Source organism: Neodiprion fabricii, chromosome 2 (genome assembly GCF_021155785.1).
Source record: "Neodiprion fabricii isolate iyNeoFabr1 chromosome 2, iyNeoFabr1.1, whole genome shotgun sequence".
Classification (NCBI taxonomy): Eukaryota; Metazoa; Arthropoda; class Insecta; order Hymenoptera; family Diprionidae; genus Neodiprion; species Neodiprion fabricii.
In genome coordinates this window covers 30,012,632-30,040,450 of record NC_060240.1, presented here as the reverse complement: position 1 = coordinate 30,040,450, position 27,819 = coordinate 30,012,632, and the positions used below count along the sequence as shown (strand labels likewise).

General features: G+C 39.3%; 5 protein-coding genes across 5 annotated transcripts in view; 2 read left to right on the top strand and 3 right to left on the bottom strand.

Moving 5' to 3' along the window:
• Positions 1-154: 154 nt before the first annotated feature.
• LOC124175906 lies at positions 155-2,053 on the bottom strand. Its single transcript, XM_046556538.1, has 2 exons — positions 1,460-2,053; positions 155-1,387 (listed from the first exon to the last, which is right to left on the bottom strand). The coding sequence occupies exons 1-2, from the start codon at positions 1,992-1,994 to the stop codon at positions 1,371-1,373; spliced, it is 552 nt and encodes a 183-aa protein (XP_046412494.1). The 5' UTR covers positions 1,995-2,053; the 3' UTR covers positions 155-1,370.
• A 714-nt stretch (positions 2,054-2,767) lies between these two features.
• LOC124176469 (enhancer of mRNA-decapping protein 4) lies at positions 2,768-7,926 on the top strand. Its single transcript, XM_046557818.1, has 9 exons — positions 2,768-2,968; positions 3,123-3,197; positions 3,358-3,563; positions 3,628-4,013; positions 4,112-4,389; positions 4,457-6,093; positions 6,215-6,422; positions 6,503-6,799; positions 6,924-7,926. The coding sequence occupies exons 1-9, from the start codon at positions 2,952-2,954 to the stop codon at positions 7,111-7,113; spliced, it is 3,294 nt and encodes a 1,097-aa protein (XP_046413774.1). The 5' UTR covers positions 2,768-2,951; the 3' UTR covers positions 7,114-7,926.
• On the bottom strand, positions 7,880-9,904 carry LOC124176475 (rRNA-processing protein UTP23 homolog). The gene is made up of 3 exons (XM_046557828.1): positions 9,631-9,904; positions 9,239-9,462; positions 7,880-9,108 (listed from the first exon to the last, which is right to left on the bottom strand). Exons 1-3 carry the CDS (start codon positions 9,748-9,750, stop codon positions 8,700-8,702), a joined length of 753 nt encoding a protein of 250 aa, XP_046413784.1. The 5' UTR covers positions 9,751-9,904; the 3' UTR covers positions 7,880-8,699.
• Positions 9,905-11,783: 1,879 nt separating this feature from the next.
• LOC124176473 (alpha-glucosidase-like) lies at positions 11,784-14,538 on the top strand. Its single transcript, XM_046557826.1, has 6 exons — positions 11,784-12,024; positions 12,484-12,947; positions 13,022-13,468; positions 13,544-13,799; positions 13,918-14,254; positions 14,330-14,538. The coding sequence occupies exons 1-6, from the start codon at positions 11,799-11,801 to the stop codon at positions 14,403-14,405; spliced, it is 1,806 nt and encodes a 601-aa protein (XP_046413782.1). The 5' UTR covers positions 11,784-11,798; the 3' UTR covers positions 14,406-14,538.
• Positions 14,539-15,423: 885 nt separating this feature from the next.
• LOC124176468 (laminin subunit alpha-1-like) overlaps positions 15,424-27,819 on the bottom strand; it is a 155,042-nt gene continuing 142,646 nt past the window's right edge. Inside the window, exons 18-47 of the mRNA XM_046557817.1 lie at positions 26,032-26,138; positions 25,611-25,794; positions 25,136-25,491; positions 24,840-25,037; positions 24,566-24,736; positions 24,175-24,338; positions 23,680-23,814; positions 23,301-23,556; positions 22,997-23,168; positions 22,636-22,857; positions 22,278-22,531; positions 21,999-22,110; positions 21,776-21,920; positions 21,358-21,670; positions 21,114-21,274; positions 20,876-21,014; positions 20,518-20,758; positions 20,187-20,360; positions 19,933-20,099; positions 19,674-19,832; positions 19,329-19,477; positions 18,938-19,225; positions 18,676-18,844; positions 18,175-18,600; positions 17,913-18,098; positions 17,475-17,806; positions 17,082-17,388; positions 16,535-16,976; positions 16,086-16,457; positions 15,424-16,005 (exon numbers count right to left, since the gene is read on the bottom strand). Of these exons, the coding sequence (XP_046413773.1) occupies positions 15,860-16,005; positions 16,086-16,457; positions 16,535-16,976; positions 17,082-17,388; positions 17,475-17,806; positions 17,913-18,098; positions 18,175-18,600; positions 18,676-18,844; positions 18,938-19,225; positions 19,329-19,477; positions 19,674-19,832; positions 19,933-20,099; positions 20,187-20,360; positions 20,518-20,758; positions 20,876-21,014; positions 21,114-21,274; positions 21,358-21,670; positions 21,776-21,920; positions 21,999-22,110; positions 22,278-22,531; positions 22,636-22,857; positions 22,997-23,168; positions 23,301-23,556; positions 23,680-23,814; positions 24,175-24,338; positions 24,566-24,736; positions 24,840-25,037; positions 25,136-25,491; positions 25,611-25,794; positions 26,032-26,138 (6,647 nt within the window). The 3' untranslated portion in view covers positions 15,424-15,859. The remainder of the gene's footprint in view (positions 16,006-16,085; positions 16,458-16,534; positions 16,977-17,081; positions 17,389-17,474; positions 17,807-17,912; positions 18,099-18,174; positions 18,601-18,675; positions 18,845-18,937; positions 19,226-19,328; positions 19,478-19,673; positions 19,833-19,932; positions 20,100-20,186; positions 20,361-20,517; positions 20,759-20,875; positions 21,015-21,113; positions 21,275-21,357; positions 21,671-21,775; positions 21,921-21,998; positions 22,111-22,277; positions 22,532-22,635; positions 22,858-22,996; positions 23,169-23,300; positions 23,557-23,679; positions 23,815-24,174; positions 24,339-24,565; positions 24,737-24,839; positions 25,038-25,135; positions 25,492-25,610; positions 25,795-26,031; positions 26,139-27,819) is intronic.

Sequence of the window (27,819 nt, the reverse complement as noted above, 5' to 3'; positions counted from 1 at the left end):
TTTTACCAAAAAATTTTTCGTCTCAGAATTGATTCGTATGACTCTTTCCCGACCAATTGGACACCCAGGAACTCAGAAAACGCAGCGAGAAGAGCGAGGGATCAACAGGAAAGAAGTAGCAAAGGAAAATTTTCTCCAAAAATGCAAAGGAGTCAGTTTCAGTTTCAGTTTATTCAAATATGCCCTTAATCTAATACATGTGTTCCTGTGACATTTTGTTATGGCATGTTCACCTTACATAAGTTTTGTAACTCGTGTGTACAGGGGGGAGGGGTTCAGGATTGATATGGGTCGGTTCTTGTTCCTTCAAATACCATCGTTAATTTTTTCTCCATTGATGTGCGTTATGTGTGTATTGCGGATGTTATTGAATTAGTTATTCCTGTTAATTCTTTTTTTTTTATTATGGTGTTGTTAGTTCATCGTAGTATTCTATGTCTTTGTTCATCAGCCAAATTGTCATGTTTTTTTCAAAAGTTGTCGTTGTCATTACTTCTAACTCAACCGGTAGGTCATTGTATAATTCATTTTTTACTATATTTTCTTCATGATTTCCATGTGTTATACGTGGTCGCTCGATTTGTAGGGTTCCTACTGACACTGCTCTAGTTTGTTGTCCGTTTTTCCTTTTCATTTCTCCAATTCTTTTTGGCTTTCTATGTAGTTTGATAGCTACGTCTTTTTGGCATGCTGTCGTAGGTCTAGTATTCCATAATCTTTGTAAAGCTTGTCAATTGGATATTTGCGGTTCAGGTTAAACATGATCTTGATCAGAGCTTTCTGAGACTGTGCGACATGATGTTTATGTATTTCATAAACGCTTCCCCATGCAGTGATACCGTATTGTATTATGGAATACACAAGTTCATGGTAGATTTCTTTCTTCGTGTTCTAGTTCAGTATTTGACTCATATTTATCAGTGGGTGGAATAGTTCTCTAAGTTTTTTTACGGTCTGTGATGTGTGTGCATTCCATTTCACCTTGTCGTCCATGAGTACTCCCAGATATTTTTGTTCTTTGACTATGATTATTGAGTCACATTGACAGTTGGAGTTCGCTTGTGCGCATTTGTGTAGCTGAATCTTTTTGTACTTTAAATCTTGTTTTTCCGATTTCTCGGATCTATATGCCATGTAGGTTGTCTTCTCTGTATTGAGAGATAGAAGTCGTTCATTGAGGTGTTTGTGGATCTTGTTGATATCTTGCGTTGCCATTAAATATACTTCCTCCCATGTTTTTGCTCTTGATATCAGTGCTGTGTCGTCTGCGTATGATATTATTTTGGATTGTGTATGTAGCCTTAGTTTATCGTCGTAGTAAAGTGTCAACAGTAGCGATGATAGGATGGTTCCTTGGGGAATGCCGCACGTTACTTGGAGTTGTTCGCTGTAGGTTTTACGTATTGTCACTTTTATTTTCTACCTCGAAGATATGAGTTAAACCAGCTTTGTGCTTTACCTCGGATACCTCTTCTCTCTAGTGTATTTAGCAGGCTGTGCGGGATCGTGTCGAACGCCTTAGCAAGATCTAGGAATATTGCTATACATTTTTCTCCGTTGTCTGTTGCTTCGTGAATATCTTTGTTTAGTTCGTGAATTGCGTCTTGTGTACTTTTCCCCAGTTGAAAACCGTATTGAGCAGGAGGACGGGGAGAGCGAAGGTGGTCGGAGGTGGTTACAGGTGTTCGGAAATGGTAGGTGGTAGGAGCTGGTAGAAGGTGGTTGGAGGTAGTAGAGGGTCGTAGGAAGTCGTAGAAGGTGGACGGAGATGGTAGGAGGTGTTTGGAGGTAATTGGAGGAGGTAGGAAGTATTTGGTAGTGGTTTGAAGTGATCGACGGTGGTCGAGGAGAATAACCAAGCGGTCGAAGAGGAGCAGGACGGCGACGAGGTGGAGGAGGACGAAGGTGGTCGGAGGTGAGAGGAGGTTGTTGCGGTCGTTGGCGGTGGACGCGGTTACGCGTCTTCTCACGGGGATGATCGAACTCATCGACATTTCTAAGGCGCAGTCAAGTAGTCTTAGGTACTCACTTTGTAGCAACTCAATCTGAAGCTTTCATAGGTAGAGGCGATAGAGTAGAAGCCTCCTACGCCAGTATACTTACACTGTTCCATTTTTTTCCATTTATGATTAATCGGAGAAATTTTTTTCATACAACGCGAGGAAAGATCACGGCAAAGATACAGAACAATAGACGATTTTGTTTGCGTTCACAAATAATCTATCCGAAGTTACCAGATTTTTAGTGATAATATCTGCGACGTTGTCAAATTTGCCGAAAATCTATCGACATTTATCGATGCGCCTGTGACTAGTTTTGCATCGATGAATATCGTTACGCCTAAGTTATAGAATCACCCTATGGCTGTGTTCGGAAATTGACTGAAAGTACTGTCAGTACTGAAAATCTACAGTATACGTCACTTGCACTATACCATTTTCAGCACTGACAGTACTTTCAGTCAATTTCCGAACACGCCCTACGTCGCTGGGCTATCATTGTCGATGCAAGCGACAACTGTCGCTAGCTAGCGATAGCGATAATTGTCGGTAGAGAGTTACAGAATCCCGCTACAGGCCCACGTGGGCCCACTTACCCGCCGAAACGTGGTCACAAAAATGTACCCAGGGGTATCCGTCTTTATAGTCTTCGGTCAACGAGTGGAGACTCGGACGTTATATTTGCATTTCGCGAATGAAGGAGAGCGAAAACTAGTGAACGGCGTTTTAAAGTTCGTAATATAACCGGGAGATGGCATTAAAATCGGTAATCTATATGACAAGTATGGAATCCCTGACGTTTCTGATCCATTTACCCGGTTTACCAAAATCTTGAGTTTTTTAGTAAGATTGGTAAAGCGTTACGCGGAATGTTAACTTGATTAATACTGAGCCGTGAACATACGTAAATATACATATATAGCATAAATAAGTATCATCTTACCTTCATATATGCATATGTGCAACGGGTGAGTACACTTATCAAGCAACACGACACTCGGCATTCATATTCGTAGCGTGTCACCGGTTGGGGTTAGAATCCCGTAATATCGGTGGTCATAAAATGGAAGTATAAAATTGCAAAATATTTGTATCATTAACGATACTTTACGGTATTTTCAGTGATTCATCGATGACAGGGAAAATGATTAAGCCGACTGATGAAAGTGTCAGGCCGTATCAATATCCGCAAACTGTGTAAGTAGCTCTTTTTTTTCTCATTTCTCTCTTCCCATCTCTAAACTTTCGCTCGACTCTTACTTATCCTAATTTAAACTCCTTCTACACGTGAAAAATAGTTCAAGCTCTTCAAAAACCTTAATCGCTATCAACTACAATCTACATTGCAATTCTTCAGGGAATTCAATGGGCAGGAAGACCAGCACTCTGTAGAACTATTTAGTACTGATGTGACGATTGTCCCATCGCCCGGAGGGCATGATCACGGAAGTTCCAAAGTGAAGCTAAAAAACATTGTCGATTTTACATGGGAACTACGATTTTATACGGGACAATTACTTGCAGTTCATATGTCAGGCAAATATCTTGCATATGGAATCAAGGGTAGGTACTTACTGTTTAATTTGCTGAATTGAGTGCAATTGCACTATACACTGCAAATTTTCAGCTGGAACAGGCGGAGGAGTTGTTCGTGTCGTTTACAAGGAGAGGGAGCAGCGAGCGTTGTTGAGAGGAATGCGTGGTGCTATTCAAGATCTTGCTTTTGCTCATATCAGTAACGCGATATTGGCGTGTGTTGATCACTCTGGTAGCTTGTTCGTATATTCCATAGAATCTACACATCTAAAACTCGTTTGCAACCTCGTTCTACAAGTTGATGCAGATGATGCTTCACCAACTAGTCACCGTGTCATATGGTGCCCATATATCCCTGAAGACGAACCAGCTGAGGGCGACGAGGTATCCAAGCTCTTAGTCTTAACACGTGGATCTAAAGCTGAACTTTGGTCTGTTGCTGCAGTTGCAGCCAGGCTTGGATCTGGTCCAATAAAGGTAATGGAATAATTTTTTTTCAAGTTATTTCTCTTCTTAATTTAGCGCTATGTATTGATTACAAATACGCTATATTCATTCCTTACATATGTGAGCAGATCTCTGACGTGGCACAGAATGATGGATGGGGCGGTATGATGGAGATCAATCAACACTCTGGCACAATAGTTGAGGCCACATTTAGTCCCGATGGTACTGCTCTTGCTACAGCCAGTCTGGATGGAGAAGTCAAGTTTTTTCAAGTATATATGCATAATAGCAGTACTCATCAAGGTGCACAGCAACAACCACGATGTCTGCATCAGTGGAAACCCCATGGCGGTCGACCAATTTCATCACTATTTTTTCTAGACGACCACAAAAGCTATCAGCCAGAGTAAGCAATTATTTTTCATTGCTTCTTGATTTCATGGTTTTCATTTGCTAATTCTTCCTCCTTATAGAGCGCAATTCTGGAGGTTTGCTGTAACTGGCTGCGATAATAATTCAGAGTTAAAAGTCTGGTCCTGTGAGTCTTGGACATGTTTGCAAACTATAAAGTTTGCACCATTAAATGGAAAAACACCCGTCTTGAAAGCAGGTTTGGATTTAAGTGCAGGCTATCTTCTTCTTTCTGACATATACAACAAAGTTCTGTATGTGTTGAGCCTGGCTAAAGATAGTTCAGATGCCTTAGCCTGTGTGAATACAATTTCCGAATTCTTATTGCCATATCCAATCCTAAGTTTTGGAATCGTTGACGCTGGACAGCGCAGAGTTCGACCTACTGGGGAATCCCTTGAGGATTTATGCCCTCTCGAAGACGAAACGGAGGATCAGCTCGTAGTTAGGATGTATCTCGTACAACCAAAGTCTTTGCAGGAATGCCACATTGCCTTTAGACCTGTAACTCAGTCCGACGGTCACTGTCTTATGGACACTTTGAGTCACGATTCGTTACACTACATGGAAGATATTCCCGGTATTGCGGCTATGAACCAAAACGGAAACGTTGAGGAAAATGGGGACGAAGAGCTAACGGTTGGTGCGGCAATCGAGGCAGCATCCAATCATAGTACAGGTCTGAATTTGATGACGCCTGATGCTTTCAGCTCCCCAGCAAAAAAAGAGGGAAATAATATTGATTCAAATTCTGCAAGCCCTGATCTGGGGGCTGTCTTGTCAGCTAGTCCCTCACTAGCTCAAGCTGTGCAAGCATTAAATTCAACCGAGCCACCATTAGCGACAAGTGAACTTGGAGAGCAAGCGCAGGCGAGTGGAGGAAGCAGCCCTTCAAGGGAAGTAAGGGAAATATTCTCACTGGGAGCACCAGAAACCGAGCCTGAAGCCAAACCAGATTCTGAAACCGCTGTGGCAGAGATTTGGCCTGGTATTCCGATTGGCCTACTAAAAGATGTTCGAGCCATAGAAGAACCTGAAGAATTTGTGGAGGACGAGGATGCAGAACTGCCAACAAAATTAACAAAGAATGATCTTCCCGAAGCTAGTGTTGAATCTGACCAGCCTGAAGAAACTAACTGGTGTATACCTGATACTGGAAGTATAATTGCTCTAACAACCAAACTTGATTCTATTCTGAAAACAGTCGAAGATCAGCGCCAGGAGCTGAGAGAGTTGAGATCTGAAGTAACCAGGTTGCAACAAGATACACCGGTAACTGCTCGTGTTGAATCTGTGATGGCCAGAGCGACTCAGCAGCAAAATACATCCTTGGAACAAACACTGCTTGTTCAGCTATCACGCCAGCAGGAGATACTTTGTTCTTTGGAAAGTGCAGTGACGGATAAGATAGAGAAAAATTTACCAAAAATAGTCGACGGTGCACTTGATCCCTTGAGGCATCAGCTGCGTTTAGATATATCACGAATGGATGACCTTATGAAAGAAAATCTCACGCAGTTAGTAAGTGGTGCTCATATACGTGACACTCTCGCCCTTACTGCAGCAAGTGCAGCGAAACCTGTACTTGAGGCCGTTTTTAAGGAAGCTTTCACAACAGTATTGTTACCAGGAATGGAAAGAGCGTGCCAGACTATGTTCAAACAAGTTCAAGACGCGTTTTCTCGGGGGACCCGTGAATGTAAGTAGAAAATCCTTCAATTTATATATATTACGATTGCTGTTGCAATCAAGATTACTGTCCTGGAAAGTTGTTCATTAATGTGTGAATTCTTGATGTATTATATTCTCTTTTGTTAAAGACATTCAAAACATAGATTCGATGGCAGATAAACAACGGCAACGGAGAAACGAACAGCAGAGTGAAGCCCTGGCGGCAACCGTTCGTCAGGAGTTACAAAACGAACTTTCTAAAGGACTCAGGGTTATGCAGGAAGGAACGACAAGGGTAGTTCGCGACACAATCAGGGAGAATTTGAGTCAACATCTAACAGAAATATCTGGAGCAAGGTAGACTCTAGTATTTTCTTGAGAATCTTAATGATTTAATTGTATACCATATAATCTTGACAAACTGAAATTATTTTCAGATCTCGCGCAACAACTCCGGGTCTTCAAGCTAGCCCAATTGGTGCTGATGCTCAAGCAAGAGTTCTGAATCTTCTACAAAGAGGCCAGCTGAATGCTGCTTTCCAGCAGGCATTGAGTGCTAGTGACTTGAATCTCGTTGTTCTCGTCTGTCAACGTACCGAACCAAGCCGTGTCTTTTCTCCCCCTCCAGGCCTGGGGTCAGGTGGCCCACGCTGTCTACTTCAGCAGCCCGTTCTGCTGTCTTTAATACAACAACTTTCAGCTGATCTAGGACAACAAACTGAATTAAAATATAGGTGGGCACTCTTATCTTTATCTCTATGCATATTGTTTTGCGATATCTGGTGTTTGGATCACAGTACCTATATATTCTGTTACGCGTAAAAGATCAAACCATAAATTTTTCTACCTCAATTTCAGGTGGTTAGAAGAAGCTGTTATGAACCTAAATCCAGATGACCCAGTAACTCACGAGCACATGGGGACCGTCCTTATGGCTCTACAAAGTCAATTGACAGCCTTCATCACAGCTAATCCAATCCACAGATCTGCTAAGCAGATGAAAATGCTTGCTATGGCCGCTAAGGCCATAAGAGGTCAAAGCCTATGATATGATTTGGAACAACAAAAGTTAGTTTAGGTTTGTAACTTAAGATACAAGACCGAGGTGACCTTGTGCGTGTTTGAAAGTAACGAATCTAGTTGGAGCAAACAGCACATCAAAGACTGCAAACATGGCGGATTTGATCTACTGCTTTCAGTGCATACTAAGGGTAGTTCCACTAGTTTTTACTCGTAAAAAATTACAATCAACTCTGGAAACTGCAGTTAGTGCACACTGGTATGGTTCGTCAAATTCCGCAGTAGTTAACTTTTAAACAGTATTCGTACTGGGATGTCATGAGTAGAAGAAAAAAAATATTATATTGTGGACGCCAATGAAAAGCTCGCAGCGTTCTTTTTTTCTTTTTTGTCATTATTTGTTAAAATTCCTATAAATTTATTCACTATTTAATAAAAGCAATACCTGCTCTATTACATTCTGATTGTCTCGAATAAATTTTATCAATGGAAGACTCACGTAACAGTGTATTCGTTAAATATTTACTTGGAATACTTGTTCCAATTTTGATGATTGCAGATCTTTGAACATCATCTAAGTAACACATTAGTTACTCTCAAAAAAGGCCAGTAAAGAATTGGTATTACTCATATTCAGTTCATATGTCCGACATAACAAATCTAAATAGTTTTACGCAATCTGCAACTTGGTTTTACAATTATCTCAAAATTCAATTGAATTCAAATATGTTGTCTGAACTGTGCAATTTTTGACTTTATCGTTAAAATTATAAATTCATTTTTTAACACAGCGACCACAAACCCGAATCTTTTTCCACCACTTTCAATTATTTCATTCTTATTTGTTTCCAAAAAATATGAATGAATAGTACACTACACATCAGTTTTTCACACTGTCTTTAGCAATAAAAATCGCTCATCTTATGTTTACGTGAAAGCGAAATATTATTTTGTTCGAACTCATTTTTCTTTTCTTTATCATCCAGATATCGCTATTGTTCTACTGCTTATTTAATTTGATTTGCGTTTCTGTAGAATATTTCTCATTATAGATAGATTTAAGCATCAAAATACGAATCTTTCACACTATTCAATACTATGATTAAATCACTATATATGGTGCAGATATTCCAGTGCAATAATGTTAATTGAATAATAATATTACCTGGAACGTTAACTGCAATGCGTTGTAGTCGATGGTAGAATTTAAGAAAAGGATGAATCCAATACCTTCCAAACGCGTTATTGTCATTTAATATCATATAATTTACTTACATAAAATTAATCTCTAATTCCTAACTATTAACGAGATAACTGCCCAAAAAACTATTACTTGTATAAGGTCAGAAAAAAATTATGACAGTTTAGTCAGAGCTAAATACTTTATTCTTATTAAATGTAAATCTATTATAAATATTAGAAAATAAATTTCATTTCGTACATGTGAGTTGAAATTTTATTTAAATTCGGTGATGTATGAAGTTAGCATGTATGTGGAAAAATCAGTTCACTTCTTAAAACAGCCCATAGCAAAAATTTTTGGTTGTGGATACTGTTTTATCATAATATAAATTTAGAGCTTGTAATTTAACCATACACGTCAAATTGCTTCAATTATTGCTCTGCACCCTGACCTTTTAAAGCTTCTTTGACATGTTGGGGAACTTTTATTTTTTTTCTTTTCCGAACTTTGCCAGATTTGTTAGTATGTTCTGTTTGCTTTGGTACAACTTTCTTCCGCTTCTTGCAACTCAAAGGATTTGGGCCACTTTTTTTCCTTTTTTTTTTCGGCATCGACTCACTGCTTTCTTCTGCTAAACCGGACTGCTTTTTTAACAAAGCTATCGTTTCTGCTTGTTGTGCATTCATTCCTACTGTAGTTCGATACTTTAACGCTTGTTTCTGACTAGCTAGAGAAGGTTGCTCAAGTGTAGGAGCTTTTTGATGTAAATAAATAAGGGGTACTCCAGGAACTTTTCTAACGCTTTCCTGGAGCTCTCGATCCTGAGTTGCTACTATATACCTGCAAATATAATTCCGTCAATTGCTTTCATTAAGTCAGCAAATGGCTGCAAGACTTTGTTTTTTCAGACTAGAACTTTGTTATCAGACATGCTTTGCACCATCAGTGGTATATTAAAACAAACGATTACCTGTGGGAATTATTTTTGCCAATCATTGAGCGCAAGCACTTGGAACCTGTGACCGGCTCTTTTTCATGACCACATTTATGAACAGCAAACTGTTTAACGATAAGCATTGCACCAAAAACCTTTGGCCCTAATTTTTCTGTTTCTAGGATAACACATTGCGTTGTTAGTAGTTTAACGCTGGCTTGAAAATACTTTGGCAACTGATCTTGTATATTCAGTTTATTCTGAAAAAAAAAACAAAAAATTAAAGAAATGCTGTTAATGGCGTGTGATATAATTTCCTTGTAATAGAAAACTGAATATTTGGTATCTGCAACTAGCAATGTTAGCTGCTTCACTTGATACCTTATCCTCAGTTAAAATATTGCAAATGTTGATTATGTGGTGCCCACCTGAAGAGCTGCAAATGAGAATGTACCATCAACAAGAACCTGATAAGGTTGTCGGAATTGAAAATTGTTGACAAAGAAACTGAGATGTTTGTGCACTTTTTTATGCCGTGATATCTTCATGGCGTTCCCTCTTCGCAAATTCTCATGGAACGTGGGACGATTTTGTGTTCTGTCGTGATTCTGTTTACTAAACTGAACGGAAACGAACTTCGAACTATGCGAGCACGCTGTCTCCGCTGTCTGAACTAAACTGAACTGTGAACAGCTGGTAGTGTGGAGTATTACATATACTTATGGGATCAAACTACTCACTAGTTCACAAGATATCTGTAACGTGGCGCTACTAGTTATTATCAACAAAATTAGTCGGCTAAGAAGGTACCGAACAGGTTGACAGCAGTGAATTTGATCAACGCGATCGCCTGGATTTTTTCAGGAATGATCGCTCTTACGATTCAAAAGCGTAAATTGTGAAAATCACTTTTGTCATAATGTTCTGGGATCGAGAATCCCGAAAAAATTTGGGTTTTACCACTTGATGATGTTGGAAAATTGTTTTTTATATTTATTGACTGATGCTGGTATCGTTCCACAAGACGAACCTCTCTGTATTTAATGAGTAAAGCGCGGGAGGAAACAGCTATATAAAAGCATTCAAAATTATATTAAAGAACATTTTCTAACGCGACAGAATTTGAGCTTGCATTGAATAAAGTTCTGATTTTACTCTCGGAAGTAATTGAAAATAGCAAAACCTAAGAATTACTGTTATCTCGGTTAGCCATCTAGCTCGTCTGACATAATAAATTAAAAAAGTTTTATTCAATGTTGTCTGCGGACCTGACATTTCGGAATAACTGCACTGATATTTTGTACTCCTTTCCTCTCGATTTTTCATACATCAACATCAAATCTTCTTTTTCGCATGCATGGCAACACACGCATTGATATCTAAAAATGCGCTTGTGCATTGTTACACGTGCGAAGCACATATTGTAAAAGTAATCACGATATTATTCACACGTCGCGATCATTAAGAGTCCTCAGTTGTTGCAAATCAATAGCAGATATACGGACAACATTGACTAAAAACTTTTAAACTTCACATGAAGTCGTCTAATAGTGTCTGATACGATGTGAATGAAATAGTACAAATAATTCTTGTATTCTGCTGCTTTCGATAAGTTTTGAAAGTAAAATAACGAATACCTGAATTTTATTTAATTCAAGCTAAAATTTTGTCTTGCTAGCAGTTGGTTGTCGATGAAATTTATGAAGCTGTTATGCGGGATTCCAATGCATTGACGGGACTAGTACATTTTCTTTCATAGAATTCAATATAATCCAAAATCGGTTTACTTCCTTATCAAAGTTCTTTTTACATAGGAAAAATTTTTGACAAAAAATTTGGTGTCGTAATGATGTTTGGTATGTGAAGTATAATATGGTATTCGCAGTTATAAAATGAATTATTAGTTTTTATACTTTATCACGAGTTCCTTACCAGATTTTTATGCTGCCAACAGTTTTCTTTTTATCAGGGTGTGTCTACACCTGATGGCAAATTATAGTCATATTTTCACCTTGTCTCACTGCTGCTGACCAAGCAAAACTTCTGCATCCCGATCTCATAAGGACTGGCATTTCTTTAGTATCTCCAGCTGATGGAGTATCGATATGGCAATGTGTGTCTTCAATAAAAGTGCTAAAAAAAGAAATGCATGTCGTGATTGTTGGGTTGGGTTATAGAATTTCCAAATATTTTATTATTATAGCCGAATGACGGAAAGTATATTTTCCCACACAAACAGCTATGCAATTGCATATTGCGCCGCACCGGCTGAAAGACCACGCAGCAACGCAGATCAGCGAATTTTATTTCCTGACTTATTGCAAACAAGTTGTTTGCAGTTGGATTGTGATCCAGCTGATTAACAACCGTGACTCCTTTATAAAAACATGTATAATTTATCGAGTACATCCAAGATATACTAATATTTTTGCAAAGCACATAGCGAACACCTGAGTTGCATTAATAATTTTTTGAAATGCAAAATGACACACGGAGCTATAGTCTTTGTTTGCTACCTCATAAAATTGCTGCGCAAATATATATATATATATATTATATATAATATATAATATGCTGTCAACCTTCCCCTATAAATATGATTCCTCCAAAGAAGATTCCCAAAGCGGGTAGAATTGAGCAATACGCAATGAATAATTCACGAGCAGTTTTACTTCTTCTTCTGGTCTCTGGAAAGGCATTGATCGATGCCACCGTAATCAACGTTACTGAGCCAACGGAATGGTGGCAAACAGCAACACTTTACCAGATTTGGCCATCTTCCTTTAAAGACAGTGACGGTGATGGAATTGGCGATTTAAATGGTAAGCCATTGATATCCGCGTCTGAGCCAATTCATTTTCTTCAACAATTAATACTTGTTCATCACTTCAAACAATACATCATAAGTTTCTCTGTTCGGGTTAGTTGCACTCTACGTCACGGAAAGGTAACGGCATATCGAAAATAAATTTACACCTACGATCATATTTGGGTTTCCTACTTATTGAAGTGTAACAAGGCACAAGCCCAATGTTTTCCGTATGATATTGAGAATTTCAAGTCACTCATCAACTCTTGCGAACGTTGCGTCTAAACCAGATACAAACAATTTTAGGGGCAAAAATAATGACGCACAAAACTGGATCGAGGGGCTGAATGAACCAAGTCAACTTGGTACCGTTTTTCAAATGGCTACGCATATTTCACTGACCTTGCTTTATTAACGAAAAGTCTTTGTGTATTCAATTGATTGAGAAACAAGGAGAATAAAATGATTCTAGGTATCACCAGTAAGCTTAATCACTTAGTCGATATGGGCGTTGAGGTACTTTGGTTGTCCCCTATATACCCGAGTCCCATGGTAGACAGTGGATACGACATTTCCAATTTCGTTGATATCTACCCAACCTTTGGCACGCTTCAAGATTTTGACTACCTAGTCGCTACTGCCAAGAAACTTGGCCTCAAAGTAATCCTCGATTACGTTCCCAATCATACGAGTGATGAGCACGAATGGTTCATTAAATCCAAGGCTGGAATCGAACCGTACACGGATTATTTCGTTTGGAACAAAGGAATCGTAGTAAATGGCACACGGAAGCCACCGAACAACTGGCTGTGTGCCTTCAACAGCGGTAGCGCGTGGGAATGGGTCGAAGAACGTGAAGCATATTACCTCCATCAGTTCAGCGTTCATCAAGTTGACTTGAATTTCTTGAATCCACGAGTAATTCAGGAAACGAAGGTTCGATACTCATGGTTTTACCGAACGTGACCAAAAATGATTGCTTCAAATCAAACCCGTCTCTGCTTTTTTAGGATATTATGACGTTCTGGTTTGACCGCGGAGTCGATGGTTTTCGGATCGACTCCATGCCTTATCCAGTAGAAGATCCCTCACTGCCCGATGAGCCTTTGTCTGGTTTACCCGGATACTCCGAAACTGATTATTACTACCTAGACCACATCTATACAAAGGATCGAATAGAGAATTATCACATCTTGCAGACGTGGCGCGAGCACGTTGATAATTATACAGCTACAGTTAACGACGGTGCTACTAGGATAATATTCACAGAGGCATATGCGAATATTTCCAGCGTCATGAAATACTATAATTTCGGATCAAACGTACCGTTCAACTTCTTTTTCATCAAAGACAAAAACGGCATTGAATCGGCCACGGTAAATACGGCAATCGATGTCGTGGATATCATCAATACTTGGATGGAAAACATGCCGGACGGGGCTACGGCTAATTGGGTGGTAAGTAAACACTTGCTGAAAGTGCATCCATTCGTTCACGAATCAGTTTGATAATATCGTTCCATCTGCTAATAGTTTGGCAACCACGACAACAGCCGCGTTGCTACGAAATATGGATCAGATCGCATTGACGGCATCAATTTCTTGCTGTATTTGTTACCGGGTGTTGCCGTCACCTATAATGGCGATGAAATCGGTATGACTGACACGTATCTTACTTGGGAAGAAACTCAAGACCCGCAAGCATGTAGCACGGATGAAACTCGTTATCAACCTTACTCCAGAGATCCCGAACGCACACCTTATCAGTGGGATAACACTACGAGCGCGGGTTGGTACTTGAATATATTATTGGCGACTGTAATCGAAGCGCTATTTCCTCTCCTAACACCAATTCATGTCTCTACAGAATTTCAGATCAATCATCTCCGTTTAACGTGAACTTTCAGGCTTCTCGACCAATTCAATCACCAAACTACCAGTAAATCAAAATTATTTAACGTTGAATCTCGCAACTGAGAAGGAGGTTGATGTGAGCCATTACAAAAATGTACAAGCGGCGATTAAGTTACGAAGTAACGAGGTCATACGCCACGGAACTTTGGACGCTCAAGTTATTGGCGAAAGTGTGGTAGCATTTGCTAGGGAACTCGATGGCCACGAGCCGGTCGTTGTATTGATAAACTGGGATAACATCACAAGCACGTGCAGTTTGGAAGTGTTCGAAAACATTCCTGATAATATGAAAGTTCTAATATCCGATATAAATAGTGGTATAACTGTAGGGTGAGTTGACCTTTGCTCTAATCACCTAAGTTCTTGCACTAGCTAATTTTTATTGATTTGGCATTAACATTTCAGAGATAGGTATACGAAAACTCGCATAGAACTTCCGGCCTATGCTGCAGTGGTACTTCAAGGAATCACAGACGAGTAAAGAATTGACACTGACTTTGTGCATAGTTATTTACCTTAATACACGCACCCAAAGGTTTCATGAATGTCCAATACATAAAATGTACGACACGTGTCATGTAGAAATCAAAATAAAAATTTCTGTCCATGTTTAATTATTGTTCATTCACCTGAATTTTGTTCCATCTGGCTTATTAGGCATACGTTCTCCCCATCTTCCTAATCACCTGTGACCCATTGCCTACGAACAATATTACACATTATTTTTAGTAATACTTATAGTCTTTTTCCGGTCTTTCCATTTTTATTCGGTCCTCTGCATACCCAGCTAGATCCTGAGCGCTTAAGTCACTTTCAAACGTACTTAGTCATGCGTTCCCCCACTATTATGAATTTTTACACATTTTTCAAATTCGTAGATATTACCTACGATCACTCCTACTCCATCTCTTAACAAGAACAGTCTTTAATTCTCAACTCCCACGAAGCAAAGACCTAACTATCGCTCACAGCAATTAAACTCAAGTTCAATTCTTTTTTTTTTTTCGGGATTATAATCCCTAACTGTCGTGATCATCCACTACATTTCACTCGGCACAAAATTGACTTGGTAACACTCTTTCAGTTATCACCGTCTCCGTAAGTCATTCATGAGAATCAATCGACCATTTATATGATCAACGCGACACTCATCTCCCTTACGATTAGTATTAATTTTTTTCGCTTTCCCTCATTCCGCCTATCATCAGTTGTCACGTACAGCATTGTTTACGGAAAGCTAGAACAGGTTTAGCAAATGAATGAAGCAACTTTTCGGAATAGTTTTTAAAATTACGCTACCGTTTCAGAGTGTATTTCCCGACTGCATGATGACTTATTAAGTGAGCACGGTATCGAATGAATTCAGTTGGACTAGGGTCGTCATACTCACACAAACTGTGTTTTATGCGTATCGTATAAAACTTTGTCACGAACGTGCTTTTATTCACGTTTTGAAAATAAATAATAACATTAAATACTGATGTACAATGTCTCTACAGTAACATAATAATAAATATTCTGAATGGCAGTGGAGGTGTAAAAAATCAAGCTTATTGTAATTACACAAGTATAAAATGTCATATGCCGATGCTGTGATGAATGATGTCATAATTATTTCTTCCTTATACTTGCAGTAGAAAAGTGTTACGTTCAACTTTATACAAATTCAAATTAGACAGCTACTATTAAATAATTATATAGTTATACTTAGTTTGAAAGTAAAAAAAAAAAAAATGTATATATATATATATATATATATAAGCATCAATAAATGAATCTCTTTTACTCTTCTTTCATTTTTTGTTATGGCACTGAACCCGCGCATACGTCTACCAATAAACATTATTCTCCTAAGAGTGTTTATCTATGCGGCACTAGGCTGTCTTTGGAACTGTTCGATTAAATCACAATTGCGATTACACATCTTAGTAGCACTTATTGTTGTATAGGACAAGAGCTCAGATGAATATTATGCAACTCCACCATGTCCGTCCAATCCCGTCTCTCGCCATCTATCATCACGTTTCTTATGCAGCCACTGAAATTTTCCCGAGTAACGAGCATTCCTTTCGGTGCACTCTCTGCAAGAACAAAAATGAAAAAGGAATTAAAATAAAACCAAGGAGTGACGACAACTTATCGGAATTACAGATTCTCATACCTGGTAATCCCCCTATATACAGCGGACTCGAGACGACTGTTTCCCGCGCAAAGTGGTAGTTTCCATTCTGAGGAAGACCGTAGTTTTGATCAAGCTCGTCAACTTTGAGAGCCAACTGTTCGTCGTTGTAGAGAGCCTGAATTCTGTGCCATCTGTTGTCACAAATGGTGTACGAGCTCGGAAATTGTTGTTCAACGTATAATGCGTTATTATCTCCAAGTTTCCCGGACATTATCACTTTTCCGTTAAAAAGCTCGAGCGAAAGTGACGGTGAACCACCGGGCGACGTTATCGAAAGCAAAACACCGGAAAACTCGGACGTTCTGAATTCCAATTCAAGTTCAAGTAGAGCACCGAGTTCGAAATTGTTTTCTGCAATTGAATATAAGAATAACGCGAGCCATTGATAATAATCACTCAGTTGAAAAAGTATAATAACAAATTCTCACTGTATATCGCGTACGCGTCGTCCTGAAAATAAGCGCCGCTTTCGACGCTTGGAAAACACTGGCCAATATTGTATGGTCTACTTGTCGTCCCAACCATGTCGTGAATGATTCCATTTACTTTCAAGCCCTTGATACATCCTTTCAAAGTTTCTAATTTAACAACAACTTGTTCTGGTATTGGTGTACCGCTTTCGGGCAAGCCTCCCATATACATCATAGTGACAAGGCCAATTCTTCTTTGGATTCTTATCGTCTGAGGCGCTTGGCTGTCAACTGACAATGTCAGTGTCCTTTCGTCATGTCTGACCACTACGTGATGCCAGTTGCCGTCGTTAAACGTGCTTCTGAACAATATCTCTTTTTTCTGTTGGTTGGTTTTGATGATCAATGAAAGCTGGCCGTTTCGTACGACCATCATCATATAATGTTTCAATTTGATGCCCTAGAATAAAAAGCAGAAATAAACTACGCGTACTTCCGACAGAAAAGAAAACACGCTCTACGTATTATCAATCACTAGAGAAAAAATTTCCCAACCGAAACTTACTGGAGTTATGAAGAGCAAACCGTTCGGATAATATGTGCGAAAATCAAACTCGATCACGTATTTCTTCTCCCAAAATTTTTCGTAGTTCAAGTAAAGCTGAGTGTGGCTATGCGGTTTGTCACCGAATTTCAGGGCTCCCGGTTCGAGTGAATAATAAGGAACTTTTTGACATCCTTCGGGTTGCGTCGACATACCACGCGATAGTGATGCAGATGCAGTGTGCATCGCATAATGTTTCCCCATACTGGGACCTGACCGTCCTATAGCTGCCCGCTCGAACGAAACTGGTTCATCAAGCCTGAGAATTCTGCAAAAAGATAGGAGAATTGTTCTCGTATAGGGCGTGGTGTATTTTTATACCTTTAAAAACCAATCCTGCCTCCTTCAACTTACTTGTCATTAAAAATTATATCTTTGATGGCTCCTATCAGGGGAATATTGGTTGTAACTAAATTCGTATCGTTGATGGCACCGGGTAATCCACCAATATACATTCCCCCGCTAAGTTCAGGAAGTCTAACAGCAGCACCTGTGGGTAGTCGACCGCTGGCTTGATACGCATCGTCAACTCTGAGTTCCACAGCTTTTCTTTTTTTAGTCACACAAATGGAATGGTATTTTCCATCATTGAATGTGTCATTGGATTGCAGAAGGAGTTCCCCTTTTCCAGCGTCAATACGGACCTGGACTTGTCCAGCGACAATAGCGACTGAATAGTAGCTGCCCTGAAGAAACATAAAAATTCAACACTGGTGTGCGTTTGCAAATGGCAAAGATCGCAAATCACGGATTTTAATTCATTGAGAGTTTTTTTATTTTACTATAGCTTACGCTAAGATATCTATCTCTGCTTTCTAAACTTTCTTCCTCGTTTGGCCTCTGGAATGTTGACAGTAACAGGGTGGCGGTCTCTTGCAAAGTTCTGAACGAAAAACTAAACGACGATTCTGTCTTTTTCAACGTATGAGCGTGGTGCTCGAAATACCCATTTCCGTAAAATCCAACGATTTTAGTGTGCTGAAAAAATGAATTCAACTGTCACGCATCTATATATGGGTGTATATGTAATGAATATACCAATCGTTTGACTCACTTTATTGCTGCAGCTAGGCTCAACACCGTAGTATTGTTCTGCCATGGGATCATACCCTTCTTGATTAATGAATATATTGGACATACATCCAAGGAATGATACGGGTGAGGGCAGAATTAGTTTTTTTCCAGATTTAAAGCTTGGCGGAACACCGCCGATATAATACTTGGCTTTCATGAGATCAGGAATATCATCCTTCTTTGGTTGTTGAGATGGTGCCCCAATCCTCTTGTCGTTGTTGCCTCCCACACTCAAGCTACACTGCTCGATGCCTTTGCGCGGCTGATATTGTCGGAAGGCATCAATGTTCGTCCAATTCCCAGTATTGTATTTATGCATCGAGAGCATGTCGATACTAATATTACTGCCATATCCGACATGCAGAACGACTCTCCCCTCACGCAGGAATATCATAACATGTTGATTCTGAAAGGTTGTTGTTATTTACGAGAATCGAGAAACGTAGAAGATGGGGGAACATAGACTGCGATAGATTCTTACATTCTTTGGGTTAACAGCTAGGAATAAAAGCGCATTTTCATCGAATGTCCGAAAAGTTATAGACACTCCAAAGGTGTACTTGCTGTATGGACCGGACGGAACCCGGTTCCTGACTGCGTACCCTTCCCCATTGAAACTGTACGCGATATCGTCATGGGCATCTTCGACTCTGTGGCAAAATCGTGGGGTAAACTTTGTTAAATTTCTATTCTGTAATAATATGACTTTCTGGTTTTACCAGAAATATTCAAAGCAGATTTACCCTTCAACACAGGCCTCGCACGCCATATCTGGCGCACTGGTAACGAAATTCCAAAGGCCTATTGGTTTGCCGTCTAAAACTACTTGGTGCACGCAGCCAGGTAGGCCGTTAGAGGCAATGAGTTCAGGCGGTCGTCTTTGCGATTCCGGAATTCCACCGAGCCACACTCTGTCACCAGGTGTTATATCAAAACGGCCATATTCTGGATATGTTGAATTAAGTACAGGGAGATATCTACCTGATGTTGATGTCTGTTTTCGTACACTCAGTTTACCAACATTTCTTGTTCTGTAACAAAGCAAGTGATGACAATGACTCGGCTGATATTGTTTAAACAAAGGTCTTGAACGACGCGATTGACGGTAATTGACGATGCAACGACGATACGTACCTTTCAGCCTCAATTCTGTACCAAAAGTTGTCTCCCGTAATATCCCCAGGTTCAATCACTTCGGGATGCGTTACGATTCCGGTACCTCCGCCGACATTCCAAACAAATCTTATTTTTCTGTTTACCATTTCGAGAGCGACAAAATCGTCCTGAAAATTGTAAAAATTTAATCGCAATTTCGTAGTGTATTTTATTCTTTCTTTATTTTGCTTTGAACGACGGCAAAACGTTAGTTGTGAATCATTGCAATTCAAGTACGCTTAGTCAACAATTGCAGTTGTTCTTTGCGAATGTAAATAAAGTACGACTAGCATCACTAGAATTACGATTCAATTAAATACTTACGCTGATGGTGCTTGGAAGGTAGAATAACGATCCTTGTTTATGTTTACCTTCGATTGCAAGTGTGATTATAATGGTAGTCGTAGTTCCAGGTTGCAATATGGATGGCCTGTACGACCGCACGCATTTCTTTGTATTGACACTCTTCAGAGATATACGTATCTGGAAAATTTTACGCTCATTATGTAAAGTCAGATGGTAATAAAGGTGTTAACGACAGCTGTCATATCATTTTTTTTTTCTCGAATAATCTATTATTTACCCCGTCTGCGGTGTTTCTTGCTTCCGCTATTTTATCCCTAAGATATTGAAGTTTCTCTGCCAGCGTATGGTTCCATTTATCGAACTCATTTTTTCGTTTTGCAGATGCATATGTTAAACTGATGAGCTTCGCATCTGCTCTTTTGATGTTGCTCTGCACTTCGGTAACTAAGGATGTTAAAATAAAAAAAAATTAATATCTACGATTGTGCCGAATCCTCTGCAAATCTCTTGTGACCAAAAAAAAGTTATTACGTTTTTCACTGGCAAGACTGATTTTCGAATCACCCTCTCGTTTTAGTTCATGTATCTTAGGCCTCAATTCATTTGCAATAATGTCTTCGTAATCGGCAATTTCTTTAGTCGTTTTTGCAAAAGATTCTTTTAGATGCTCGTTGTCTTTCAGGAGTACTTGAAGCTTGTTTCGAGCTGAAAATAATGTATAATCAATACATTTTGTCATATCTTTGTGACTGTAGGCTAGAGCCAGCAACGTTTCAGCTTTGAGCAAATACACGACCCCTGAGTTTATTTACACTTGATGACTGTCAACTGACTTGATGCGTTCCAGGTGAATTGTACCTACTTTCAATGCTATTGGCCTTGAGCTCTTGCAGTTTAACATTCATTTGATTATCCCTGATTCCAGTACTGTTTAGGGTGTTTTTGAGATTGGCGATGCCCTGCTTCTGAGCTTCTAACTGGTTCCTTAATGATATTGCTGGTGTTTCTTGTTTCTTTGCTTCATTCCACAAGTCCGATGATTTTTCTACCATACTTTCAGTCAACTCCAATACAGAACTTAGTTTAGCTCCTCCAGGAAAAGTCTAAATTTGAAATTATTAAATAATATATTATGAATTTGTAAAATTGCAGGAGCACAAATTAGGCAACTAGTTTCGCAAGTTGTCTCACACTATTGATATGAAAAGTCGTTCAATCACCTTGTCATGAATGTCATCAGCGATTACTTTCGCTTCCCGCCCAATTAGTTTGGCTGTATTTAAAGCGTCAACGATATCTTGGTATACTTGACTAGCTTTCAAGGGATTCACCGTTTCATTCCGTGTGTGGGCAAATAAACTGTCATAATTAAAAACAATGTAGAATTAATTACAAATAATCACGATTAACATGTTTCTCCACCAGATATTAGAGTGTCTGAAGAAAAGAAGTATCTACCTTACGTAGTCGTCGACATATCGTGTTAAGTTTTGGGCATGTTTTTTAGCTGGTATGACATACATATCCTCATATTCGTAGTTCAATCTGTATAAAATTCCTTCTCTGCTTGTTAACGCATCAGTTAAATTCGCAAGTTTGAATTTTAACTCAGGTAAATCCTGTAATTCCAATAAAGACTTAAACATTTAGTTTATTTGGGTCTATTATAGTAATAGAATAATTTCTAGCAAATTTAAGTTACCTGAACATTACTTTGACTATCAACCAGAAGTCCGCTAGCCTCTGCCACGAGCGTTTTACCCTTGTCAATAGATTCGGTAGTTTCTTCTTTCAATGTATTTATTCTTAAATATTGATTATTTACATGGTTGAATTCTTTTTCGTAATTCTTATATAACCCGTCATACGTGTATAAATTTTCCATTGTATTTTCTATAATAATGTCAAAATCTTCCACTTTTTCATTGTACTCGTTTGCGTATTTTTTGACCTCGATTAAATCCTTCGCGCCATCGTTCAAAGAGTTAAGCCAATCAATGTAGTCCGTTGCATTGCTATTGAAATACGTAAAATTTATGATAAAAAGTAAAGTATACTGCAAGATAAATATGATACTCCAATACAAAAATTTACGTAATTATCTGTACATATGAACTAACTTGATGATTGCTTCCATTTCGCTTGTCCTTCCAAATAAGTTGACAGATTCAATCTTATTTAAAGCTTTCGTTGCTTGATTCAGCGCATTTTCAATCTCAATTTTTTTATCATTGCTTGCATACCTTGATAATTGGAAGCTTGTTTCTGCAATAACAAAAAAAAAAAAAATCGACATAGAATCATGGTATGATTTACTTGATGATAATAAACAAAATATTCTACCTTTCAACCTTTGGTGTATGTCTAAAATTTTTAATTGTGTACTGTAAGCATTATTCTTAATATCATCACTTCTCGATTTGTGATTACTGGTCTGATTTAAGCACTTGGGAGCCTGAAATCACAAAAAATTCTCACCTATACACTTTCACTCACATACTCCAAGATACCGATAGCTCAAATCAAGTCCGCTTTTTTCTGTACAAGCCTGATCCAACCCTTTTAACGTACATTCGAAATAAGTGAAGAAGAAAAATATAGAAGATGATAACTTGAACTCACCCTATCAAGCAGATCAGTGACCCGTTTCTTCAGTTTTCTGTACTGATGCCACGGTATATTTTCGATTTTATGGCGTAAATTTCGCTCGAGCTTTATATCTTCAAATAACAGAGAAGCGTTGTCGTTTACGTAAGAAAGATCTTGCCAAGGGGGTGGAATGTAGCCGTTAGCAATATGGACCGTTTCCTCGTCTAGTAAGCTTGACATAGTATCCAAATCGTCCAAAAGTATGCCAGTGCAGTTGTCGTTACAAGCTACGATTGAAAAAACACAGAAAAACACAGTTTTCACCAACTCAATTAAGGTACCAGTCTCTCATTCAAGCTACATCCGCGACAGAAAATATAAAAACACCCACATGTACAAATATCCTCGATAAATACGTGACGCGGCTTCGTGCACTGAGAACAATCTCTCCCCGTTGATCCAGGCCTACAGTTACACTGGCCAGTTTCTGCAAGACAACTATCGCTCAGACTTCCTGCTGGATTACAATTGCACGGTACACAACTACCGCCTGGAGTGGTTGGAGCTCCGAAGTAACCATACGAACATCTTTCGCACTTGCTACCAGTATATCCTGTAATACGTAAGTGAAATAACAACGAGCCAGTTCAATTTTTTCCCTTACATGATTTTTTTGTGCGTATATCAGGCAGTGCATCGTCATTTTACTGAAAATTGCCCAAGAAGCACATGACAATACGTGAAATACAAACCTGGTTTACAGTGACAAACTACGTCAATGTCGGAATGAATTTCGCAGGTACTGGAAAACCGCTTGTCTGCATGTGGACAGGGGCACGGTTTGCATCCACCTATCTCAGGATGACCGTAAAAACTATCTTCACACAACTCGCATCTTTCTCCAGTCGTATTTTCGCTGCAATTCTGTTAATTTAAATGAAGATTTTTCATGAGGCAACCAGATTTAAGTATATCGTAAATTTAAATGAATAGATTCTCCTGTATTTATATCTAGGGTAATTAATGTCATGCTACTGTATATCTAAATATACAAACCAGACAGCGGCCAGTTTCTGTGTCACATACTCCAGATCTGCCGTTGCATTGACAAGGACGAGCCTGTCCTATGAGATCAATTACGATCGTGGAAGTAGCAATCTCGTTGTTGCACCATCGGTAATAGCCAATGTTCGGATCTTGGCAAGACGTGCCGGTGTACTCTGATGGACACTTACAGATTTCAACATCCGTTGCAAACGGCGGTGAACGGGTAGGAGTTAAGACAGCAGCATCCAAAGATGCTTCCAGCAGTCTGCACAAAAGAAACTCCGGATTAATCTTCAACCGTCGCTAATTCTGAGCGCGAATGTTGCAATTTATTATCGTGAGAAGAATGAAAAGTAAATTCTGAACAATCTGCGCGTTGATTACATACACGACTTTGGTGAATTCGGAATAATCGGAAGCCTTGATCAGTATTTTTTGTACTTTCTGCAGGGCTATCATGAGAATTTCTCTTGATACTGGAATGTCTGGTTGATTTTTTAAGTGCCAGTGGGACTCGTGCATTCTGTAAAATCAATAATTTTATGTACATTACATTTTTCCTACGGTTTCTTAAAATTACATACATCGAGAAATCAAAATTAAAATATGCTTTGCGATCTGTTTGTCTAGTTGCGGTTGTTGGAAAAGCGGCAAAAGTTTGTTTACATAAAGAATTAATTTCACTTTACTAATTGGGCTTATGCATTTGCCGCAATCAGGTCATTACCGTTTTATCAATAAGATATAATTAGCTCTCGATAAGTACGGTAGATTCATCTCACTCCACGTTAATTATGTTTGTAATTGAAGTGATTTGATATTTTTCTTTTTCATAGAAGATTAAATAACGATTGTGCCTCTCTAAAAGCGATTCGTGTATTACCTGATTTTGTAACGGTTACTTTCGATGGGTGAGTTGGCGTAGTGTTCCAGGACGATTCTACTGTTTCCTTGCAACAAGACCACAGGGTACCTCAGATAAGTTGCTAGCGGCTCTCCGCCTTCTACATCTGTCACAAATTGTATGTACCCACCATACGATATGACCTGCAATTGAGAATTCGCATATTTACTGTTCATACTTAATATTTAAGAGAAGAATTGAGAAACAAACAAGCCAGTTCTCATTGAAAAAAGTAAAAACATGTTTCCTAGATGATTGTACCATTTTTTCTCAACCCGACGTTTTTTATCGTGGCAAATTATAAGGCACTCCGTTTACTAACAATCGTGTATAAAAAAAAGTAATTTTTGGAGATAATTCGTATACTCACTTTGTCGCCAAGAAAAGACTCGGGCAATTCCCAATAAAGAGGATAATTGAAATGAAGCGTTGCTGGCAGAGTGACGTCTCCTTCGTTTCCAGGTATGACCGAGTGACCGTTGCTGACGTTAAGGCCCCCGTTAATTGCCGGTAGAATGTACGAAGTCCCAAAGTTAGTTACCTACGTGGGGTGAAATAAAGAAAACAAAAAATAAAAAAATGTAACGAAAGAAACCGCGTCTCGACGTCAAGTTTATCCCGAGTTTTATTACTCCTCAACTTACCATGATATCGCTAACAGTTTTATTGACGTAAAGAGTACGCGGACGAGGAAGTCTCCTTTGGCCCCAACTAAGAGCGGCCCCGTGGCAGGAGGTTGATCTACCGAAACAAAAGCACTCGGTACATCCCTTTGGATTCTCAAAAGCCAACCCGTAAGTCCCAGCTTTGCATTCGCCGCATTTTCGTCCTACAGCATTTTCCTAAACGGGGAATAAATCGAAGAAAACTATAGTGATTATCTTATTTTTCGCGAATACAAGCATCGCGCCCGTTTTTTCCGACCTGATACCACTCTTACCTTGCAAGGACATTGGCCGGTGTCGTTGCAGGGGCAAATCTTTTCGCCACACTGCACGGTGCCGTGGGCGCTACACCCGCAGGGCTTGCATCTCGGATATCCGTAATAACCGACGTCGCATCTGTCGCATCTCAACCCCTCGAAGCCATCTCTGCAAGAGCATTGCCCATCAGGGTTGCACTGAGCTCTAGTCGCGCCTGGACTACAAGCACAAGACTTACACCCGGCACCAGGTACGAATCCGTAAGCCCCAGAACGGCATCGATCGCAATTTTCGCCAAGCGTCAATTTCGGACAGACGCAACGTCCCGTGTCGGGGTCGCAGATGTGACCTGGTTTATTGCACGGCTCGCAAACTGTAGTAAGAAAGTGAGAAAAATTTGTTGTTTGAAAAGAGGCGTTGCGAGGGCTTTTGAAAAAGTATTTTCTCATTCTCGATTAGAAGTTGAACCGTGTTGAATGATTATAGCCTTACGCCGGCAACCCTCGTTCGAAAATCCGTAGTAACCAGGCAAACAAAAGTCGCATCGAGGACCTCCGATTCCTGGACGACAGTGACAATGGCCAGTATCATCCTCGCAGGACGAATTCGCCGCGCCTATCGGATCGCAGTCGCAGGGCAGGCATCCTGCTTTGGTAGTCAGACCCCAAAATCCCGTCTATAGGAGATTGGAAAAACGAATTTTTACGTGAAGAACCATCGGCGATTTGATAAACGAGAGACACGTTCTTCTCCACTTGATAAAATATTTACGAATGTTACAGGGACAGGTCAAATACCTTACGCGATACGATTTTCGAACACAAATACAATTATACATGTTATGAAACTCGTTGCACAATTTACTGAAGATGAAATACACTTGTGATGAAATTGACGAGGATGACGGTCTTACCTGACAGCGGTCGCAAGCTCTTCCTGTCACTTGAGCCTTGCATTGACACTGGCCCGTTACGATGTCACAGGTGTGAGACAGCGAACCAAGAACGTTACAGCGACATCCTGAAAGAGAAGAGGTAAAATGAAATGTCGATAGTCTCTCTCTTCTTCTTCGAAACTACGTACTAATTGCACGGCTCTCCATAATGTGTATTTCTTATACGAAACGCTGCAGGGAGAAAGCTGGGTAAATATCTCTAAATTTGAGATAAAGAAAGAACGGTTTCACGCAGACGTTGAATCTTTGAAGCTTAGTAAGTAGCGGTAGTGGAAGAAGCTGGAGAAATATAAATATGCAAATACGGTAGATTAATACGCCTTGGTTTCTGGGCTGCACTATTCTGTCAGTAATATACCTCTGGACCATATTTCAAGCCTGAGACTGTTTATTGATAAGAAACCTTTCAGTTTTACTACTTGCGTATCGCAGGTGATGACTTTATGAGTGTTAAATTTTCCATCTGTTCAGCCGATAATGAATACGAGTTCACAACCGAAAACCAACTGCGCAGTCCTATTTTTTGGAAAGATATTCAGATTCCGTCTTCGTTTATTATGGTATACTTAACGGGCTGTGAAGTACATTCTGCAGACACTTATTCTGTTTACAGAAAATCGACTAACTATTTATTTCGCGCGTGAGATATACACGCAGAGATGAAAATCCATTCCGTAAAAGCTTTCCTCGCTTCCCGCTAAGAAGATCTTCATTTTCTCGTGTTATTCTTTTCTCTATATCTCTTTTCTCTCTTTGGGGCTGAGTATACACTTTAATTCGGAGTCTAACTGCGAGCTGATGACTTATTTAGCTTCTGAATCGTTCTGTTCGTGATCTTAAAAAATCACGGGGGTTCACCAAACGTATGTGCATGAATTCAAATTGCGTTACGTTCGTAAGATAATATAAAATTTGTTAATTTTATTTTTTTAATTTGACTCGGCATCCAGACAACGAGAAATCCGCGTGTATGACTGAAGCGCGTGAAATTTGTACTCACGAAAACTTCTAGTTTCAAAATCCTGGGAAAATATCATCACATGTTACTATGCTATGCTGTATAAGAATGTGCGTGAATAATACAATCATTACCATCATTATCAAATTGCCTTTGATCACTGGTCCAGTATAATTTATTGCTATAATACACATGATACTATCGTGAAATTTCACAAATGTCACGTGCAAAGGTCGTAACTGCTTACTGTCGGTTACTAATTCATTTTATTCAAAAGAAGCCAGATTGAGTTAATTAGAAAATGGCTGATGTCAACGTACATCATAAAACTAAGGTTTTTTTTCCCCATATATTACGGATATAGTAGAAACGCAACTATACTTTTTTCTTGTCAGCTCTGCCGGGTAACTCGAAAACTGACTTTTACTACTTGAACCACATTCATGTCGAGGATCAACGAAAAACCTGTGCTGATAATATTATAAGGGTATGGAGAGAGCATATGAAGAATTACACCGTCAAAGCAAGCAGCGTCACTGTCACAAATGACATTTAAACAATAAAATATAGTTGTTTGGCACGGAATGCCCAATTTTCATAAATACATGTGTCACTAATCGCACCGTATGATCAATGAAATTTATTTATCACTTCAAAGTTAATTGCGATAAAGCGAAATATAATAACTTTGAGATTTCTACGATTTGAGGAATGACATGCCTCTTGTAACCGTGCCAGGCGATAATTATCAACTGATCTGTGAACATATGACCCCGAAAATGATATCA